General features: G+C 40.5%; 2 protein-coding genes across 2 annotated transcripts; both read left to right on the top strand.

Annotated features, from left to right (window-relative positions):
• The first annotated feature begins 1,236 nt into the window (after window positions 1–1,236).
• On the top strand, window positions 1,237–1,933 carry LOC134209955 (histidine-rich glycoprotein-like). The gene has a single exon (XM_062685971.1). The coding sequence runs from the start codon at window positions 1,271–1,273 to the stop codon at window positions 1,931–1,933; it is 663 nt and encodes a 220-aa protein (XP_062541955.1). The 5' UTR covers window positions 1,237–1,270.
• Window positions 1,934–19,228: 17,295 nt separating this feature from the next.
• On the top strand, window positions 19,229–19,807 carry LOC134216883 (vitelline membrane protein 15a-2-like). The gene has a single exon (XM_062695665.1). It carries the CDS (start codon window positions 19,323–19,325, stop codon window positions 19,656–19,658), a length of 336 nt encoding a protein of 111 aa, XP_062551649.1. The 5' UTR covers window positions 19,229–19,322; the 3' UTR covers window positions 19,659–19,807.
• The last annotated feature ends 3,385 nt before the right edge of the window (window positions 19,808–23,192 follow it).

Here is a 23,192-nt window from a genome sequence, read left to right as displayed (position 1 = left end):
GCTCTCGGAAAATAAACCTTGAACAAAACAACGGGGAGCAGCTACATAATCCCTCCAACTTCTCAAGGTATTTTTCCAAAAAGGTTTTTCAAACATCTGTCATTGTGAATATTTCGGAGTAAAGTAATGTTAGATAGGAATATGTTTCCAGGAAAAAATAAGTTTAAAATCAAAAACCGGGAAGTAACTTCTGCCGATGTGACCATTTTTTGGGGATGAAACTGTAGCTCCTGAAGGACTTCTTTTAATTAATGGCTAATATTGAAGCAAATTCAAGATTTTAAAAACTCATTATAGAAAACAACAATGTGGCAAATTGAGCAGGTGTTTTAAGAATTGTCACTCTGGAAAAACATGGACAAGTTTTGGAGAATTGTCAGGCATCAATTTTGTAGAGAACATTCAAATAACCAGAACATAATCATGTATGAATCTGACAGTTGTCTTAGTGTTTATTGTTAACAGATACAATGTTATGGAAATGCTAATGTCTTTTCAAACTAAGTTGTACATTTGAATGTTAGAAGGTATAGGTTAGATAGTTCTGTTAGAATACGACAGGCATGAAGCGCTTTTACAGAAGTAGATTTTTAAAGCGAGCAGACGCATTAAAGAGCCAGTTAATAGTTTCCACGCTGCCAATATTCCCTTTCGCTATAATTGTTTATTCGATTCGATTCATCTGGTCATTTGATTTACATCTTCACCAAAAATTGTTCTCCGCTCGCTTTGAAAATACACTTATCTTAGCCCCATCTTAGCGAAACCACCCAATCTATACCGTCTCCTCGATTTTATCATAGAATTGAGCATCCAAGCATCTAATTAAAAAAAAATTAGATTATCATTTTTGTGTCATTGTTAAGTCCGTTTGATGATTTTAATGATTCAAATCGTATCGTCGAGCAATAATTTTGAAATTTCGAATGCCAACCTTTTCACTACATGGTCGCTTTAGTGTAGAAAAGCTCACACATTCTTGGAAGTAGGTTGAATAACAAAATTGCAATTCATTCGTAAGCTTTGCTATGCTGTGTTGCAAAAAATAAAACGAAAACGTTGAAGCCAAACAGGAACCACCAACGTCAGAAACATTCACGCATTGCACAAAACTGAATTGTTGATATCACTTCAAAAACTAAACGAAGCGACATTTTTTGCGCACACTTCCTGACCTATGCCGTATAAAATACGTCGAGTCGATCATTTGACTCAGCAGTGTGAAACCGAGTGAGTTTTGTTGATCAGTGATTCGCTATTCGAAAGTAAGATGACGAAGTTTACGTCTCTGATTGTGATATCAGCCGTTTTGGCCGTTGGTTTGGTGGTTGCTGCCCCTCCTCACGATCACGGTGGAGCTCACAAGGAAGCAGCGCATGCAGCAAAGCCCGCTGAACATGGAGATGCCCACGCCAAACCGGCATATACACCTCCTGCCCACGGTCACCACGAAGCCCCGGCCCATCATCCTGCTCCAGCCCCAGCCCACGGCCATGGCCATGATGCTAAGCCTGCCCATGGTCCAGCTCCTTCCCATAAGCATGAAGGTACCCACAAGAACCAGGTTCCAGCCCCAATGAAGTACCCGTCTGCTCCTCACCAAAAGCCAGCACCACATGGCTACGTCGCACCTGCCTCCCACGGACATAAGGCACCTGCCGCGCACGGCCATCACACTCCGGCTCACAAGGGAGGTCGGTCCTACCATCAGGAATACCACGCCGCTCCGGTGCCTCACGCATACCACGGAGGTCACGACGTCGTTCATCACGCCTATGCCGTACAGGCTCCTCACTCGAAATGCGGAGCCAACTTGCTGGTCGGATGTGCCCCTTCAGTGGCTCACGTTCCCTGCGTCCCAGTGCACGACCACAAACCTGCCCACCAGCCCCAATACCTTGGACAGAGTCATGATGTCGGCTATACTCATTGAGAATTGTGTACGATTTACTGCGAAATAAAGTGCTATGCGTTTGAAAACCAAATTGTTCTAAAAATATTTCTTCTAAACGTCTGTGTCTGATCGATTTTCGGCTTGGGCTACACTTCACTAATAAGATTGAATATACCCCATTGACTAATGCGTCTTGTGAGTCCGTTTCCTCGTCTTCCCGTCCCATCATCCAGCAGAATTTATCAGCACTTCTCCTAATTGGTATACCCTTGAAGTTTAACTTTTCGACAAACCGGGAAAATACGTCCGCCACAACTCTTCTAAGGAAATGCTCTCCATCTTGTGAACTTCACCAAAGATTTCGATACGGGTAAGGGGTATCAGAATTAAAAATTAATACAATTCTGTATGAATCTCATTTTTCATTCATTCAAGTTTTATCAAGTTTTCAAGTTTTATCAAAAGAGTTCAGTATTTAATCATTTCCAGGACTGCATGTCTGAGACTGAAAATTAGATATACAGTCACAACACGAAAATGGGAGTTCACTTGGCATTGAACTTGGAGACAATTATTACCTTAAAATCATTGTCTATTGTAATGAGCAAAACTACTGAATAGTGTATTCGACATAACAAACACACACCCTCTTACGCACGGTGAGCCGAGTGATATTGGAGATCACACTTTTTTTCACCATGATGTCGAAAATTCCAATAGCGCATACCATAAGCCATCGAACATCGCCGGCCCCGGCAGGCGCCAAGCCAGCACAACAGAGAACACTGCTTGCTTTTTTGCTTCTCGAACATTTCACATAAATCATCCGTAGCACGCAAAAGCACACAACCCATCAAAAGCGCTTTGCACTGAGTGCGAGTGTGCAGACGAACCTCCGGATAATGGAAAACTTTTTGCTGTTCCATGTTCCATCCTTCGTCATAGCCGTCGTCGTCATCCTTAAAAGGATCACAGATTTTATCGCTAATTTAATTTTTAATCATTGATTAGCTTAACGAAAGCGGAGAAGCGTACCAAAGTGGGTACACAGTTCTGAAGCTTTCCCTTTCCCATCCATGGTATCGAATAGTGAGAGCTGTTGCTACCGTTGCTGACTGGGATACATGATGATGGAAAAGTGAGGTTGGAAAACTAGCAGCGGTGAAGTAGCGAACGGGGAGCAATTGTATGCAGCAAGTAGTGGTTTTCCGGCTGGCTGATGAAGGAGAAAACTGTGGCAATTTACCATGGCCAATGAATAAGTGATGGGTCTTAATTTAAGAAGCGAGTCTTCGATACTTTACGGTTGGATTCGGGCCATGGATTTAACCGTTCTGCAGGGTTGAATAATGTGAAACGTCTTTGCAAAGTTAACGTTGTATGTTGCATCGTAGTATTCAGACAGAACTCATTTTCTAGATTCTTCAAAATATAACTTCTGTAGTGCTTCTGGGTTACTTTCAGAGTCTTTCTACAACGTTTTCTGAGTACACTAGAGTCGCTTTTAGAAGTATTAAAACATTAAATTGATTTGAAAATGTATAAAAAATATGATGATGCCATCTTTAGCCGTATGGTAAGATGCATGGCTGCAAAGCAAGTTTGACTGGGACATTTTCCGGTTAGAAATAGTCTTGACCTTTCCTGAAAAAAAAAATTTCAATGTGTTATCATCATGATAAATAAATGCAAAAAATAGTAATTTGGCTAGCCGAAGGAATTTCCCGTGGAAATCCGAAGGAATTTCCCGTGGAAATCCGAAGGAATTTCCCGTGGAAATCCGAAGGAATTTCCCGTGGAAATCCGAAGGAATTTCCCGTGGAAATCCGAAGGAATTTCCCGTGGAAATCCGAAGGAATTTCCCGTGGAAATCCGAAGGAATTTCCTGGAAACTGAAGGAATTTCCGTGGAAATCGAAGGAATTTCCGTGGAACTGAAGGAATTTCCGTGGAAATCGAAGGAATTTCCGTGAAATCCGAAGGAATTTCCCGTGAAACTGGAAGGAATTTCCCGTGGAAACTGAAGGAATTTCCCGTGAAACTGAAGGAATTTCCGTGGAAATCGAAGGAATTTCCGTGGAAATCGAAGGAATTTCCGTGGAAATCGAAGGAATTTCCGTGGAAATCGAAGGAATTTCCGTGGAAATCGAAGGAATTTCCGTGGAAATCGAAGAATTTCCGTGGAAATCTGAAGGAATTTCCGTGGAAATCGAAGGAATTTCCGTGGAAATCGAAGGAATTTCCCGTGAAATCGAAGGAATTTCCGTGGAAACTGAAGGAATTTCCCGTGGAAATCGAAGGAATTTCCCGTGGAAATCTGAAGGAATTTCCGTGGAAATCGAAGGAATTTCCGTGAAATCGAAGGAATTTCCCGTGGAAATCCGAAGGAATTTCCGTGAAATCCGAAGGAATTTCCGTGGAAATCGAAGGAATTTCCGTGAAATCGAAGGAATTTCCGTGAAATCGAAGGAATTTCCGTGGAAATCGAAGAATTTCCGTGGAAATACGAAGGAATTTCCGTGGAAATCGAAGGAATTTCCGTGGAAATCGAAGGAATTTCCGTGAAATCCGAAGGAATTTCCCGTGGAAATCGAAGGAATTTCCGTGGAAATCGAAGAATTTCCGTGAAATCCGAAGGAATTTCCCGTGGAAATCGAAGGAATTTCCGTGGAAATCCGAAGGAATTTCCCGTGAAATCGAAGGAATTTCCGTGGAAATCGAAGAATTTCCGTGGAAATCGAAGAATTTCCCGTGAAATCGAAGGAATTTCCGTGGAAACTGGAAGGAATTTCCGTGGAAATCGAATGAATTTCCCTTGAAAATCCGAAGAAATTTCCCTTGAAAATCCGAAGGAATTTCCCTTGTAAATTCAATGAATTTTCCCGTGGAAATCCGATGGAATCTTCGTGGAAATCCGAAGGAATTCCCCGTGGAAATCCGAAGGAATTTCGCGTGGAAATCGAAGGAATTTCCCGTGAAATCGAAGGAATTTCCCGTGAAATCGAAGGAATTTCCGTAAATCCGAAGGAATTTCCCGTGAAATCCGAAGGAATTTCCGTGGAAATCGAAGGAATTTCCGTGAAATCGAAGGAATTTCCCGTGGAAATCCGATGGCATTTTTCGTGGAAATCCGAAGGAATTACTCGTGGAAATCCGCAGGAATTTCCGTAAATCGAAGAATTTCCGTGGAAATCGAAGGAATTTCCCGTGGAAATCGAAGGAATTTCCGTGGAAATCGAAGAATTTCCCGTGAAATCCGAAGGAATTTCCCGTGGAACTGAAGGAATTTCCCGTGGAAATCGAAGGAATTTCCGTGGAAACTGAAGGAATTTCCCGTGAAATCCGAAGGAATTTCCGTGGAAATCGAAGGAATTTCCGTGAAATCGAAGGAATTTCCGTGGAAATCGAAGGAATTTCCGTGAAATCCGAAGGAATTTCCGTGGAAATCCGAAGAATTTCCGTGGAAATCGAAGGAATTTCCGTGGAACTCGAAGGAATTTCCGTGGAACTGGAAGGAATTTCCGTGAAATCGAAGGAATTTGCCGTGGAAAGCTGAAGGAATTTCCCGTGGAAATCCGAAGGAATTTCCCGTGGAAATCCGAAGGAATTTCCCGTGGATATCTGAAGGAATTTCCCGTGGAAATCGAAGGAATTTCCGTGGAAATCGAAGGAATTTCCGTGGAAATCGAAGGAATTTCCGTGGAATCCGAAGGAATTTCCGAGAAATCCGAAGGAATTTCCGTGGAAACCCGAAGGAATTTCCCGTGGAAATCCGAAGGAATTTCCCGTGGAAATCCGAAGGAATTTCCCGTGGAAATCCGAAGGAATTTCCGTGGAAACTGAAGGAATTTCCGTGGAAATCGAAGGAATTTCCGTGAAACTGAAGGAATTTCCCGTGGAAATCGAAGGAATTTCCGTGGAAATCGAAGGAATTTCCGTGGAAATCGAAGGAATTTCCCGTGGAAATCCGAAGGAATTTCCGTGGAAATCGAAGGAATTTCCGTGGAAATCCGAAGGAATTTCCGTGGAAATCGAAGGAATTTCCGTGAAATCCGAAGGAATTTCCGTGGAAATCGAAGGAATTTCCCGTGAAATCGAAGGAATTTCCGTGAAATCGAAGGAATTTCCCGTGAAATCCGAAGAATTTCCGTGGAACTCCGAAGGAATTTCCCGTGGAACCCGGAAGGAATTTCCCGCGGAAATCGAAGGAATTTCCGTGGAAATCGAAGGAATTTCCCGTGGAAATCGAAGGAATTTCCGTGAAATCGAAGGAATTTCCGTGGAAATCGAAGGAATTTCCGTGAAATCTGAAGGAATTTCCGTGGAACTCGAAGGAATTTCCGTGGAAATCGAAGGAATTTCCGTGGAAATCCGAAGGAATTTCCGTGGAAATCGAAGGAATTTCCGTGGAAATCCGAAGGAATTTCCGTGAAATCGAAGGAATTTCCCGTGGAAATCCGAAGGAATTTCCCGTGGAAATCCGAAGGAGTTTCCCGTGGAAATCCGAAGGAATTTCCTGTGGAAATCCGAAGGAATTTCCCGTGGAAATCCGAAGGAATTTCCCGCGGAAATCCGAACGAATTTCCCGCGGAAATCCGAACGAATTTCCCGTGGAAATCCGAACGAATTTCCCGTGGAAATCCGAAGGAATTTCCCGTGGAAATCCGAAGGAATTTCCCGTGGAAATCCGAAGGAATTTCCCGTGGAAATCCGAAGGAATTTCCCGTGGAAATCCGAAGGAATTTCCCGTGGAAATCCGAAGGAATTTCCCGTGGAAATCCGAAGGAATTTCCCGTGGAAATCCGAAGGAATTCCCCGTGGAAATCCGAAGGAATTCCCCGTGGAAATCCGAAGGAATTTCCCGTGGAAATCCGAAGGAATATCCCGTGGAAATCCGAAGGAATTTCCCGTGGAAATCCGAAGGAATTTCCGTGAAATCCGAAGGAATTTCCCGTGAAATCGAAGGAATTTCCGTGGAAATCGAAGGAATTTCCGTGGAAATCCGAAGAATTTCCCGTGGAAATCCGAAGGAATTTCCGTGGAACTGAAATCGAAGAATTTCCGTGGAAATCCGAAGGAATTTCCCGTGGAAATCCGAAGGAATTTCCCGTGGAAATCCGAAGGAATTTCCCGTGGAAATCCGAAGGAATTTCCCGTGGAAATCGAAGGAATTTCCGTGAAATCGAAGGAATTTCCCGTGGAAATCGAAGGAATTTCCCGTGGAAATCGAAGGAATTTCCGTGGAAACTGAAGGAATTTCCGTGGAAATCCGAAGAATTTCCCGTGGAAATCGAAGGAATTTCCGTGGAAATCGAAGAATTTCCGTGGAAATCGAAGGAATTTCCGTGGAAATCGAAGGAATTTCCCGTGAAATCGAAGGAATTTCCGTGGAAATCCGAAGGAATTTCCCGTGGAAACTGAAGGAATTTCCGTGGAAATCCGAAGGAATTTCCGTGGAACTGAAGGAATTTCCCGTGGAAATCGAAGAATTTCGTGAAATCCGAAGGAATTTCCCGTGGAAATCCGAAGGAATTTCCCGTGGAAATCCGAAGGAATTTCCCGTGGAAATCCGAAGGAATTTCCCGTGGAAATCCGAAGGAATTTCCCGTGGAAATCCGAAGGAATTTCCCGTGGAAATCCGAATAGCTTTGTTGAATCCATAAGATAGGCATATTATTCTTCCTATGTGTTCCGGATGTTCTTGGAAGTTCTCAATACTAAATCTGTCAACAATTGAATAAGCTTAAGCATAAATATCATTGTTATAGTGTGGTGCAAAAAACGTTGAGGAAGTTAAGGTTAGAAGGATTTTTTTACAGTTTCCACTGCCTATAAATCGCTACGGAAAATGTTTCGTATATTTGTCAATCGACAAATTATAATAATCCATAAATCGGAATTAATTGCGCTACATTTTGTGATTAACAAGTTCAAAAGACTTGTTGACCAATGACTTAAATAAGCGGGTTTCTTTCTGCGGAAATATAAAAGTTAACATGTCTACTTTTAAACGTTATTCGATTTTAATTAATTTACGACCAGTTTAATATTGTTTTCATTGTTTTCAAAATTTTTACTGAAGGGAGCCATTTTTTTTGGTGGGGTTTGGACCCACGACTCCAGTATGTTGAACAGGTGTTTTCCCTGCTAAGCCGCTTAGGATCTCTGTCGTCCTTCGCAGCTTAGTTCATAGTTTAACACTTGAAATACATTCTCTGAACAAACTCTTCCCCACTTATTGTTTGTACACATGCAAACCGAATGGGACAATGGGTATTTATCATTGGCATAAGCTTCAATTGCTGTCAAATTATGTCATCCAACTTGATATAACTCTGGCTATACCCTGCTTGTTTTCCTCATACTAATTTTAAATCTTTACATTTCTGGATCAATATCTTCAGATGCGATGAACTTTTGTTTCTTTATTAAATGAAGCCTACAATTAGCTTCGAACGTATTATTGAGAGTCTTTTTGGAAAACAGCCAGAAAAGGCCGCAACCATATCCAGCTGCTCTATACCTCGCAATCAACGCTTGCTTACTCACAGATCCTTATTATTATTGTTTTTATTTACGAGGCTTTGAGCCCTTGGCTGGATCACATATGAAAGGCATGAATCCTGGAATATTTACAATGATAGCCATAGGCTATAATATCCTGCCCGGAAAATATGAGGGCAGTTTCGAAACGAGCCTTCACTATCAATATTTTTGAGATCAGCGAAGCGAACATCCTGAAATGAAATTTGGAAAATTAATTTTCTTCATGACATTACGGAAGGTTAACGCTTATCAAAGCTTCTGGAGAGAAAGATTCTTATCTGCTTCACGATACCAATAGAATTCTTCCTCTGTAAAAATCGTTCTTGAACTAACCCTTCGAAGTAGTTTCCCTAAAGTAGAAAATCCCATCTTCAAATGTGGGATTAAATGCTTCAATGCAGAGACAATCGCCTTTCCAATCATCCTGTACCGACAGTGCGTTGCTCCCACATGGATACCACCGCTTTCGAAAGTGGATTGTGTTTTGTTAACCCTTACCCGTTCTGCTATTTACCCTGTCTAACAATCGACGAATGGAAAGCCCAAACCAGAAAAGTCGGATCCGCTTCCGCGACCGAGTGGAATGCCTGAATTGAACTCAGCAACGAGTGCGGAAAACATCCAAACAATTTTAATTCAATCGATGGGAAGAAAAATCCTCACCCGGCTAAACCGTCCAAATTTGCCAAGGTTCGGTGGTGGTGGTGGTTGACGCCGAAGAAGTCGAGTGGTAAAAATTCTGTTTATTTTCATTGCATTGGAAGCAGATTTCTTGTCGCATTTTTACTTTCGACGCCCCAGCCAGCAGCATCAGCGACAACAGAAGCAGATGCTTTTTCTTCCCTCTTCTTATGCCGCATCCCCACACTGGCATCTGGCGTTTATTTATTCCCCGAAGTGCGCCCCCTCCCCCTTCCACCACCGGGTCGGTTCCATTCCGGCCGGAAAAATGCGAAGAAAGATTGAAATTCTTGGAATTTGGGTTCGAATTCGCAAACAACAATCGCAATTTGGAAGCGGAAGTGCGCTGCGGCAAGAAACTTAAAATTATCGACAAAGAAGCGGAAGAAAGTAGTTTTCAACCAGACAGTGCCAGTGGCGGAAAACTTTTTTCATTTTGATAACAAAGTCATGTTTGAAGAGGGTAGGGCAAAGGCTGGCTGGCACACGTTTTTCGGAAGGATTTTACCGCTCGCAACAGTCGAGCGAAAGCTTTACCCACCTATTAAATGTTATTGAAGAAGGATGTCTTGTGTAGAGTGGTTCTGCATATTACATATACATAATGGACGTTCCATCAGATAAAAATATTTTGAATCTAGGGCTTTTACAATTCTGGATATCCCAAATCGAATCAATGAAAAAGTATATTCTTATAGGACAAATTAAGAGCTTTACAAATCCCCTATCCAATAGAGTAAATTATTGAAGGGCGCCAACAGAGCTGTATGTTCAAAATCGATGAGATAGAAGGAGTATAAGATAAGAATTGCATCCTAGGAAGGTAAATACATATCCTTACAGAAAAAGTTTGAATATTTTTATAGCCGCCTATTAAAGCAAGTATGGCGGAAATTCTATTTGTTAAATCTGAAAATTCGGACTATTGTTTTTCATATACCGTCATTTGTCAGTTGTCTATGATTTTGCGCCACGTACCTGAAGTTTTGAGCAGATTCAACTCCTGATGTCCTGCAGGAATGATGAAATCACCACCATCATCGTGTGGCATATTTCTGTTTTAAAACTTGTGCATGTATTAAAATGCAGTAAGCTGTAGTAAACGATCAAGTTCGGATGTAGTGCATGCGACATGTTCGAGAAGTTTATTATTCATATCAAACATGTAGTTTACTCAATGGATTTTCTTTTGAGCAGATACTACAAGCTAGATCTATTGTTGCACAAATTGCATAATTGAGAATTTCATACTTTCTACCCCCCTGCTGGCAACGTGCTAAAACATCTTTTGAAATCAATATTCTATGCATATGTTTAAACATATTTATCTGTTTCTTTATTGAAAGCGCCCTTTACAAACAAGAATTTTGGTTTGTCTTGACTTACCTTCTACAATATAAAACGAAATGCTGAGCAGTGATGCTGGAAATAGAATAAAATAAAAATATATGTAGTAGTTATTGGAAATAGCATATAATACTATGACTTCCTGTACTATTATTACATTATTGGATTCAATCCAATTTCAAATCCTACTGCATGAAAACTTTGAGTTTACGATACGATATTGACGATGTTTTACGGATTCGAAGATATAGCTGCAATTAGATTCAATGAATTCCGAAGATTATTCTGAGGTAAGAATAGATGTGGATATATAATATCGATAAATATACCCAAACAAAAAACATAATTCCAAATATACGAGTGGAGAGATATTAGCTTCCACACTGATACTCTTCCCGACCAGTTAGTCATAACAAAATTTTATCACAATTATATCAATATGTGTTACAAATAACAAAACTTGCAATAATTTTGTTTTAAATTCTCTGTTAAAAATGGAGGAAAGAAATTTTTTATTTTCGTCATAACATAATTATACCACAATGTGTTATGTTTATTTACACCGAAAAAAAATTGCCTACATTTTTGGTAGATATGAATTGGAAAGAAAACGAAGGTAGGGACACGGCAGGTATTTCCGTCCATCGTCGTAGGGGCTAAAACCAACGAAAGCAACGTACATTTGCTAGAACTCCGCTATTGCAGAACGTTCCTCCTGAGCTTACGATTTGATACGTATGAGTTTTACAAAAAAGCGTCTCTTTTATTGGTTTTCGAGACTATGACGAACAGACGAAAATACCTGCCGTGTCCCTACCAGCTTCAGTATAACTTGAACTTACATTCAAAGTTGAACCAGCTGGACAAAGTTAATTGCCTACATTATGGATAATCATAATCATAATTTGTTATAGTATAAGCTATTTTCGTCACTTTTTATGTAACACATCGAGTTATATTTTTGTTCGATTAATAACATATTTAGTAATATTTTTGTTAAAACTAGAAGAGATTTTGTTATTTTAACTACTAATAGTACATGTTTTATAACAACCGCTGTTATAAAAAACTGCTGTAACAGAATAACAAGTTCTGATATAAATCTGTTACTATCTACTGGTCGGGTTTTAACGTTATAACTTTCTAAATTTTATATCATAAGATCTCCAAGGGGTTCTATCACAAGCGCCCGAATGACATAAACCCGAATTCCATTCGCCCGAATGACAAACGCCCGAATAGACCAGATGCCCGAAAAGACCATTCTCCCGAATGGACCATTGCCTCGAATGTATCAAATGCCCGTGCCAATCGTTTAGTCAAATTGAGCTGTTCTTCGATTCGCATCATGCAAAGCGTGAATAATTACTCAACTCCAACTTTCTGAAGCTCACGAGCCAAAAGGCTCACTCGTTCAGGTGCATTTAGGGTTCTGACATTCCAGGTATCGACTTTCCATCATAGTCCTTATTGATGCCAAAAAAGCGTTCAATTTTTCTTCTTCCTCCATTTTTTGTGTTATTTTAAAGGCTTCAGTAAGCTACCTTATCGGGGTCGCGTTACCTTCATCGCGCCGGTGGGGCTGCAACCTTGGACATAGCCGGCGCCATACAGCGTTCCGTTTATCAGCCGCTGGATACCAGGCATACGCTGTTTAAGCTGCCCCTCCTGGTGGACAGACGCTCGGGACGTATCTTCTCACTCTAGCTGATGTAAGAAGGACAACAGTGCCCAGGGTGCAGTACCAGCCTGAGTACGCAACCCTTAGCTGGCGATCTTGCACGAGATAAGAATTTGTGGGCACCATAGCTATACTGGACATTTCCTCCTTGATGTCAACTCATAATACTGCCGTAAATCGTATATCAGTCCCAACTTAACTGGGTTTCTTATTCATATAGGACAAATATGCGTTTCACGGCAATATATGCGTCGCTAAATAACAGCCTAAGCCATAAAGGCAGAATATGATGTCATGCCAATCGGAACTTAGCGGAGCTGACAGAGATCTACCTTTGGATACTTATCCAAAACTTTGTAGGTTAATAGGAAGAAGTTACAAAAAAAAAGAAAATTGGGACAAAAGCTCCAATTCTTTTAATTTGGAGGTTTTATTCTAGATTTTCATCCTTTTAATTATGGGCTGTTCTTTAGTATTTGGCATACTGATGTGTACGTTTGTGTTTCACCTTATAATAATAAATTCTAGAATTTTCCCTTCTTCCATGGATGTTCTTTGCGAGTGGTACATTTTTATCATTATTGACGAATTTCGCGCCAACCCTTCTGTGGGGCTGGCAGCACCATCTCAGAATCGAATGAAACTTGGTGGACATAAAGATATGGTATTTTACTTAGTTTTTCAAAAATTGTCAAGAGTAACATTTGACGAGGGCCTATTTTTTTTAATTGATTTTTTTTTAATCGATGTAACTCTAAAATTACAAGACCTACAAAAAAGTGTTGTTTGACGGACTGTCGTGAAATTCCCTGAAGTTTTTTGGAAAAATATCCAAAAAATAAAAAACTGATTTCTACACTGAAAAAATACGTTCTAAAAATTAAAATAGATATGGCAAAAAAAACCTCAGCTCAGAAATCGATGATTTTTTTGCTGCGGATAGATATTTTAATTATCTAACTTTTCTGGGAATAATGTTCCTGTGACATATTTAAGGGAAAAAAGTTTTTATAATAAAGCTTTTTTTGTAAGTCTTGTCATTTTAGAGTTGCATCGATTAAAAAAAAATGAAAGAAAATTAAGCCCTCATCAAATGTTACTCTTGACAATTTTTGAAAAACTAAGTATGCAGAGTGGCTTAGAAATACCATATATTTATGTCCACCAAGTTTCATTCGATTCTGAAATGGTGCTGCCAACCGCTGGTCGAGTTGGCGCGAAATTCGTCTATTGGCATTTTCAATGTTACAATTTCATTTCGAGTTTTAGCCTTCTTTCAAACGTAGGCTGTTCCTTAGAGTTATTAAGTCAAATCAACATTTTCATCAAGGTGATCATAAGATATATTATTTTTTCGTACTTTCGACTTTATGTCACAGATCCATATACTTTCCTTAATTCTAGCAAATGCAAAATATGGAAAAAACAAACGATCGTATATTTTTGAATAACTTCAGTGGGAAATTATTTTTCTAAAAAAATGCTGTTCTTGTGGATTACCAATTCGGGCGTATGGTCCAATCGGGCAAACGGTCTTTTCGGGCGTTTGATCTTTTCGAGCGAATGGAATTCGGGCATGTGTTATATTCGGGCGAATGGAATTCGAGTTTATGTCATTCGGGCGTTGGTGATAAAATCCTCCAAGTTGTTTATAGCATCTATCAAAACCCTTCTCAACAGATCTTTAGATTCTATACCAGATATGCAATCACTGTCAACCATCTATTTTTTTTTTCGATGGAGCCCCAATTTGCGCAAGAACAATAACCTCTGAGGAGAATGGCGTTATTGCACTGTAGGGTGCGTAACCTCGGTCTTCACCAGTGTATGTGAAATTCCAGCTCAAGGTCGTTCTGCTTAGTCCACAGATATCATTTTATTTAGGTGAGAATATTTATAATTTTATAAAATTTATGTTCTAGAATTCGCGAAATATGTATACGTTACATACTAAACTATGTCTTTTCTGTCAGTCGTATATCACAAAAGACTGTACACGATGCGCAATAAATATCTATCGGATGGTAATCCTATTGAAGCCATTCTAGTTTTTCCAAAGCATTTATGAGTTTGGTTCGACAGTACTGCAGTTGTTAAGAGAAGAAACGTAATACGTACATCAAGATATGTAGAATCTGATTCGAACTTCTGTCAGTAGCGCCTGAATATACAGTGAACTTTCCCTAACTCGTTGTTCTGTAACTCGACATTTTCCCTTACTCGATGAGATTCAAAGTCCCTTAAATTTATCATATACTGCGTGTTACCTACGTAAGTCGATACCTTTTTTACTCGAATATTCTCTAAATCGAAGTAATTTCTCAAAGCATTTTCACCTCGCTAACTCGATGTTGTCAGAGACAGTTCACATGCACAATATATACGATGTCGGGCCATTTGGTCGAATGCCGTGTGGCCGAAAAGTTTAAAAAAATATGTTGTGAATAATGAGTAGTGAGTAGTAACAATTACATGAAGGTGCAGCGAGAAGTGAGGAATGAGACATTTCTCACATTTCATAAGAAATAAGACGTGAGAAGTGAAAAGTGACAAGTGAAAAGTGACAAGTGAAAAGTGTGAACTGTGAAGTGAGAAGTGACATGTGAAAAGTAAGAAGTGAGAAGTGAGAAGGAAGAATTATGAATTGAGAATCGCGTAGTGAGAAGTGAGAAATGAAAAGTATGAAAAGAAAAGTAAAAAAAAGTAAATTATGAAAAGTGAGAAGTGAAAAGTAAGAAGTGTGAATTGAGAAGTGAAAAGTGGAAAGTTTGAAGTGGGAAGTTAAAAGTAAGACATTTGAAAGCGAGAACTGTGAAGTGAGAATTAAAAGTAAGAAGTGAAAAGTGAATTCTCATTGAAAAGTAATAAGTGAGAAGTAAGAAGTAAAAAGAAAGAAGTAAGAAGTGAGAAGTGGAAAGTAAGAAGTTGGAAGTAACAAATTTGAAGTGAAAAGTGTGGAGTGAGAAGTGAGAAATGAAAAGTGAGAAAAGAAAAGTAAAAAGTGAAATGTAAGTTGTGAAAAGTAAGAAGTGAGAAGTAAGAATTGAAAATTGAGAAGAGAGAAGATAGATGGGAGAACTGTAAGAAGTGGGAAGTAAAAAGTGAGAAGAGTGAAGTAAGAACTCAGAGTAAGAAGTGAGGACCAAGGAGTGAGAAGTGAAAAGTGACGTGAAAATTGATTTTTTACTCAATCTTTATTACTTCTCCTTCCTTCCTGACTTCCTTGAGAAGCTAGAAGCAGAAAAATTATGAAGTGAAAACTGGGAAGTGAGAAGTGAGAAGGGAACAATAAAAAGTGAAAAGGGGACATATCATTTCTCTCTTCTCAATTCTCACTTTTCACTGTTCACTTCGAACCGTCTTCTCATTTCACTTAATAAAATAATTAATTTTAACTATTCGGCCAAACAGCATTCGGTCAAAAGACATTCTGCCAAGGACCCTAAATGGCATTATGCCAAATGAACCTAAACCATACATGTTGTAACGGTCAGAATTTTGTAAATATTAAATGTGTTTCTGTATATATGTGAATGGGCGAAAATGCCATTCATAATGTTTAAATGTTTAACTGTCCCTTAGCATAGGCAACTAGCCATAAATTTTTCCCAATCTTCCCTTGGGCGAGTTTATTTGTCGCATCGAAAGGTTGGAAAGGGACGGGAGCAGGTCCAGCGCTCTGAGGTATCTTTCGGAATTGTGCAGACACGAATGTGCACGAAGAAATTTCGGGAAATGGCGAATCTCAGGATTGTCCGGGATTCACTTTCCTTAATCTGAGGCAACACAGACACTGCCATTTCGTCAGTAAACAGCCAGTGTATAGGAAGTGTGCTCGTTGGTTAGTTTATTCGTTTTTTTTTTTAAATAAGTATGTTAAATAGAGTGACGTTAAGTGAATAAGATTAATAAAATATTTGTTCGTCCTTAGATTAGTAGTAAAGTGTGCGTAGTCAGGATTTGTGTGCGATAGTTAAGATAAAGTCAACGATATAAGGTAATGTGCTCGATATGTGCTGTACTGTGCTTGTGCTTAAGTGTTCTGTTTAGCCGTTTGGCTATTTAATTCGCAGCAACCTCACTCGCACCCAAGCGTGCGAATTCCTTCCCCTCCACGGACGAAAGCCTTCCCAGCAACCGTCAACCCGCTGGTAGCCGGACGATCCGTCAACAAATCGTCCGGGCGAGGCCTGGGAGACCTCATCGAGGACAGGGTACAGAAATCGGTCCGTTTCACCGCCAACCGCCATCACAAGCTGTCATCGCGTGTCGCCATCGCTGCATCGCCGCTGTTAGAGGTGGCAAGCCAACTACCATCGACCAAGCAGGCGTTTGGTGTCATCGTCGCCGCTCGAGACGGGCACATTGACCTACGCATAGGTCAACGACTGGGCCGGTAAGCCATCCAGAATCCGGTGAGTACATTCAGTGGAAGTTTTCTTTTTTGTGGAGTAGGGCCTTTTTTTGTCTTGTGCTGAGGACGTTTTTTGTCCAGTCAAAAGACTGAAGGAAGGCGCCTTTAAAGCCATTCCGAAGAATTTGGTGACCGTGAAAGCGTGCGTGAAGAATTGCCGCCGCTACACTTTTGTTGTCACCACGAGCGCAGACTAGCCCACCGATGCGCTGCTACGAAAGTGACGTCACATCAAGAACATTTAAACAGCCCGGTGGCATCCCTATCTCACACAATAGGTTTGTTTTGCAGCCAACATTGCGCGACCGTATCCCACTGACAGTTCTGTATCCTATTGAGAATAAGATGCGATGTTTGTAAACAAAACACATACTATCATGAATTTTATACTATGGCGTCGTGCTACCCACCTGCATTTGAAGCACATGAGCACATGAGAATAGAAATGGGACACAACCATAGACTTTTCACCCCGGGCATCTATTGTGCGGTACACTAATTACAAAAAACTTTTTTCGTTTTTTTGCAACCTCATCCACCCTCTACTTGTTTAGTATGAAAAGTAAGAAAATGACAAACCCTTACGTAATTAGCGCATAATCTCTATGAACTCCAGGATTCTAATTTTAAGAGAACCTAAGTTGAACTCCTCTTTTAAAGTATGTCTAAATTAGTGTCCGGTTTTTTCCCAAACTTCACTGAGGAAAACTAGTTCTTGTTAATTACGAAGTAAAAATTGTGAATTAGTCAAGCCAGCGTCGCGCGGGACTTCTTTTGACTCCGAGGGCTTCTTTGGATTCTTGATTTTCTAAAAATTTGAAACAGAAAGTTGCCATCCAACTGTCAACAAGACACCCGAATGGTGATAATAGTAATTTGATAGTAATTTACGTTGTGATTCTTGTTTTAAAATGTCCAAAGCAACCTCCGATTTCTTAAAAGACGTGGCGCACGACGGTACTTGTTATGTGCAACTGTACATAATAACTATGTTAAGTTAAGATTGATTCCACAATTCAACTGAAGTAGCCGCATGGACATGAATTCCACTTTGTTTATGCAAAGAAAGATGATTAATGTATAGATGCCTAACGTAATGCACACATAAATTTGTTCAACAAAAATAGAGTCGTTAACCGTGTTCGAAAAAAGTTCCTAACATTAGCATTCTTTGCAATTTTAATACAACGTCCGCCATTACGCATTTTTGTCTCAGGTACCCCCAGAGACCATCCAAGGTACCCCCAGAGGTACATGTACCCCAGGTTGAGAACCGCTGGCCTAAGCTATCGATATGAAAATTGCGATTTTTTCATATTGGAAAAATAAACAAAATGCTCCAGCTACATCGGACAGCAGTAGAACGTGACTGCATTTACAAGTTCCAACCTTGTATAAATGTTCCTATTTCGACTATTTAAAATTGTTTCTCAATTGTACGATGATGTCAATCGGTTACAGATAAAAATGTCTTTCTTTTGATATATTGATCTCGATCCTGTGTCATCCAATGCGTCCTTTACGGCACTTTTGAGATTGTGCCACTGGTTGGGGGAAATTGGCGCAAATTCAGGACGTTTTAAAATCGCTCCATTTTACTACTTAAACAATATGTAAGAAAGTTTAAATGCACAATATCACTTCCAGCATACCTAAATATTCCATTCGGCCTGTTTTAGGTTCATTTCCTGTCATTGAGATGGTAATTTCGACTGATTTCAAAATGGTTCAAACCATGATACGATTTTCACTAGTTCAAACCATGATTGGATACCCACTAATCACATCGCCATGTTAGCAATATAAGCTGTCCTCTTTATAAATGAGGCCTTTCAAAGGCGTTTTTTGATGCTCTGTGTTTTTAGATAATTAGTTGGCCAAATCTTAGAAATTCGCTTTGATGGTACGCACACTAAACGGATGCTAGTGTCGAGGAATGCCTGTGTTTAAAATAACTCAAAGTAGCGAGAGATTCTTTGCACCACCACAAACAAGTTTTGGTTTATTGGCAAGAGAAGCAAGACCCAGTAATAGACCATATAAGAGGCAAAATGGTGAAAATGGTGCAAAAAATATAACGTGATTAATGGAAGAACCTTAGAGAATTCGCCAAAAATTGTGTAAATATAAATACGTGTTATTTCTTTTATGTTGAGGACATAGTGTATTGGTAGAAATTTATTTCATAATTTCAAAATCTCCCGTTTTGTTTAATTTAGCAAAACCGTACAACAATACCACATAATTTTTATAAATACTTGAACAAATAATTATAATTATTATCTCATATTAGTGTTAAACGATATTTGACATGTCCTATGCAGTTTGAACATTTTTTGAACGATCCTTCAAGATTTGACTTAATGTATCGGCATAGATACACCAATTTGGCGAATCAGTCATTCTAAATATCTCTAGCTTGAATAGTTGAGACTTTGAAAACATTCTTTAGTCAAGTAGGAAAAATGTCACACTGTTTCGAAGTCCACCTTCAATGTTTATGATTATGGTTCAGTGCCATTGAGCCTCCACTTGCACAACTGGTGTTTTGCCATTCCGTTAGAACTTTTTGCTACTACAGCGCAACGCTTAAGCCATCGACGAGCCAACATGTTGTCTGTTGTGGCAATTTTCGGCGCGTGCCATCCGATATAAAATACCCACAATCGGAACCACCCATCATCAGTCACAGGCCGAGCATCAACCGACGTGGTCAAGTTTTCCCAGCAGTTCAACTCAATCAACAAACCAACAATCACCATGAACAAGATCATCGCCGTGGTTTTCTTCACCGCCGTCGTCGGTGCCCTGGCTGATTACGCAGCACCAGCTAAGCCATACCACGCTCCGGCTCCAGCTCATCACGCTCCTGCCCCGGCCTACCACGCACCAGCCCCGGCTCACCACGCCCCAGCTCCGGCTTACCATGCGCCAGCCCCAGCCCACCACCCGGTTGTCCACACATACCACGCCAAGGCCCCAGCAGCTAAATGCGGTGCCAATCTGCTGGTCGGATGCGCCCCAAGCGTAGCTCACGTGCCATGCGTTCCAGTGCATCCCGCACCTGCCCACGGACACGCACCCGCCCACTACTAGACGCCCCCTCCGCTGGTGATGATGACAAACCTGGCACGAAACCTGGACGAAGTCGCGGTAGAACGAGACAACTTGGTTGCTGTGGAATAGTGTTGTTTTTTTAAGTTTGCAATTGAATGTTGTGAGTGCGAAGGAGAATAAATTGTTACTTTTTTTTAAACGTAATTATTTGGCAATTTATGCATTTATACAGATATCACAGTCGTTTAAATCCTCTATAGTTGGTTTGGAGGATTTTTTAAAGGTTTTGAGCTTCTCATCTGAACTATGTTGATTTTAGTACATATGAATAAATATAGGAATTGGTAATCAACTAATATTTCTGCAATGACAATCAACAAAAAGTGCAAGGAATGTATTTTTTACATATACGTTTTAGGACCTTGGGAAAACATGTAAGTTTTTGTAAAAAGATCCAGAATGACTGAAAAATTCAAACGTAAAGTAGAGTAAGGGACCAAGCAAAAATCGATCGCTCGCTCTATGATTGGAACGATAACTTGGTAACCCAGTTGATTCGCCATACTGCAACTCCCACAACAGATGAAAAATCGAGTAGCTCAACCCGTCGAGAAGCACACATGTTGCAGATCAAACCCAATCAAAATCATTACGGTCTTCTTCAACCCATCCTCCTTGCCATCTATGTGCTATGTGCGGCATTTCACCGAGGAGCAAACAAGCGGCCACCAACGACTACCCCTGAATGAGTGAGGCGTTGAAACCGTTCCTTCCTAACTACCGCCAATAACAAGCGTGCTCTGCTGATGCCATAAGCAAACAATTCGCACAACTACTGGCACTGAGTGCCCCATGAGTCGTTGTTGATCCTTTACGGCTGCTACTGGGTTAGTCGAATCGCAAAAAAAAACATGCAAAGAAATTGCTCACGTACGCTCCTAACGTACCGAGGGCCGGCCCGACTCTGGGTGGAAGAACACGCAAACAAAATTATCATCGCCGTCGACGACCTCGTCGGCAACGTACGCTGGCTGTGCTGTCGTCGTCGCTAGTGTTGTACCTATGTATGTACGTCCCTCCGTCAGTCAGTCGATTAGCGTTTGGACCCAACAGCAGCAACGAACTGTGCGACGGCGGCGGTCGTCGACAGTACAGTGACAATGATGATGATGATGATGATGGGAGGTAGAGGAGCATCAGACAGAAGTCGACGGCTATGACAGTAAACGCAACCACAAACATAAACCGAAAGATGTCCCCGGAGATGACGTGGGTGGATCTCTCGGATCCGTTGTCCTTTTTTTGTGATCCGGTGAAAGAGTACAAGCATGTGGAACATGAACCGTCACAGCAACAGCAAGCCGCAGTGCGTATGTTCTGTTGATTTTTTGGACAATACACACGCTGGGCTTAAATATTTAGGATGGTTGTTACATCTTTCACTAGACTTAAATTGCTCTTTCGGTGTCTTCAATTATAAAAGGACAAAGTTGAGGGTACCGCCATCGGGGGTGAGAATGGGTCATCGCTCTCACCGGCAGCCTGGCAAAATCGTTCAAAAAGGTCTCTTATATTTTAGCCTTCTTGCCCTCAGATACATTCAATATATTCTACAAGTTTCTAAGTAGTTGAAACAGTGACCCATTCTCACCCCCATTTGACCCATTGTCACCCCCGACGACGGTATCTAATTAAAAGAGTGAATTCATTAGAAAACAAAGCCTAATAATAATATTTTTTGTTCATCCACAAACACTTTTGTTTTCTGTTTTTTGCATATTTCTTGTTTTTGTCGTATGCTTACTTTGCGAGTTGTGGGTAGCAACAAAAATGTGACAAAATGTGGTCATCGACAATTTGCAGCACATCGTTGGTTTTCGGTCCAACTAAAACAATACACCCGATTCTGTTTTTACACGGATTTTTTTTACACGGCCGTGTAAAAAAAAATCCATACAAAATTTTGGCAAAGTTGCTCCATTTTGCATGATTTGTAGAGAAATCATAAAACTTTTTTTACACGGATTTTCAAATTTTGAACTGAAAACTTTTTTTACACGGAACGCATCCCCCGTGTAAAAAAAGAATCGGGTGTATTTTATTTCAGTTCAGAAAAGCAATAACAACAGGCTGTTACCTACACAATTTTTAAACATCATTATGCATTTACGTATATTTTGGTTTATGGAGTTGCCAATTGTCAAAACCCTGAATTATGTCGATCTTCTAACTAGCACTTTGTGAGTCGATCCGAATTACTCCATTAACGTTATTATATTTTATTGAAGATGTTTGAAATAATTCGTCTTTTTCGAATAGTTATTTGACGTAAGGAGCTTCACTTCAGCGCAATTCAACACCCCACGGTTTTGATTGAGTTGTTGAGCTTTATCCTTGCCGATCTCGCATTGTCCTAGACCACTCACGCAGTCCCGCCGCGCTTGTGGGTGTTTTTTCGCGCTTTTTTCCGAAGGTGTTGTACTTTTTACAACGGTTCGAGTTAACAACGGTTAACAGCAGCACCTGAATCGAGTGACTTAACAAAAATAATATTTTCTCAAAAAATTTCTGAATGTTGTTCAAGCTCACTCCAGCCAGCTTTGCAAACGTATCATCTTTCGGGAACTCGCAACGTTGTAAAAAGTACAACATCTTCGAAAAAATACGCGCAGCTGGGATGGGACTGCGTGAGTGCTCAAGGACCTTGCGATTCCCGGAAGGTCAATATCAACCGATTTGGCACAGTTACGATCGAGTTTTCTCCCTTTTTTCGTTTGGGTAGCTTGTGATCTTTTATTTTGAATAGGTAGATGATTGCTGTTCCCGATTTTTTTTTCTTTGGCATTGAATAGCCGATTCGGTATGGACTTTCGGGACGTACTGGCGTGCGAGCAATGAGCATTCAACAGCAAACAGGGGTGCTTTGAGGCTGCAATTGCAACAACTGGCAGCAGTGAGACGATTGCTGACCAACATCAAGCCGTCTGAGGGACGTAAAGAATTACGCAAGCCTGTGACCACTTTTTTGGGATTGAAATTGGTGAACGGAGCACGTACTTAGCGGGCATTGAAACGGAACCAAAAATACGTAGGTATCGCTGGACCGGAAGGGCTCAGTATCTGAACGTGAAAAGCAGCAGTAGGAGGACAGGAGCGGGTAAATCTTTGTACCGTGAGTAAATGAAAACCGTGGCTTAACTAGGGTAAAGCGCCATATTCCATCATTCAAGCTGTCAGAAGTTACGATCTTCAGTCACGATGCTAGATTTTTTCGTCATCAACTGTTTGGATATTTATTCAACCATATCCATAACACATAACATATAACAGATATGGTAATATGGTTTTTGGATACCCAGGGTCAGCCGAACTTTCCTCGAGTTCAGTACTTGCGATCTACAGCCACGATGCTATCTTCTTGCGTTACTCAATACAGGATACAGATTTACGCGGAAAGACGTATTTTACGCCAAAACTATATCTTTTAGAAAAAAAATTGTACTACATAGTGGTTCGGAATATTGAATAAAAATTAATGACAATAATGTTCTATAAAGTTGAAGCGTAGCTTAT

The sequence above is a fragment of the Armigeres subalbatus genome, chromosome 2 (genome assembly GCF_024139115.2).
Source record: "Armigeres subalbatus isolate Guangzhou_Male chromosome 2, GZ_Asu_2, whole genome shotgun sequence".
Lineage (NCBI taxonomy): Eukaryota > Metazoa > Arthropoda > Insecta > Diptera > Culicidae > Armigeres > Armigeres subalbatus.
This window is presented reverse-complemented; position numbering and strand designations above follow the sequence as displayed.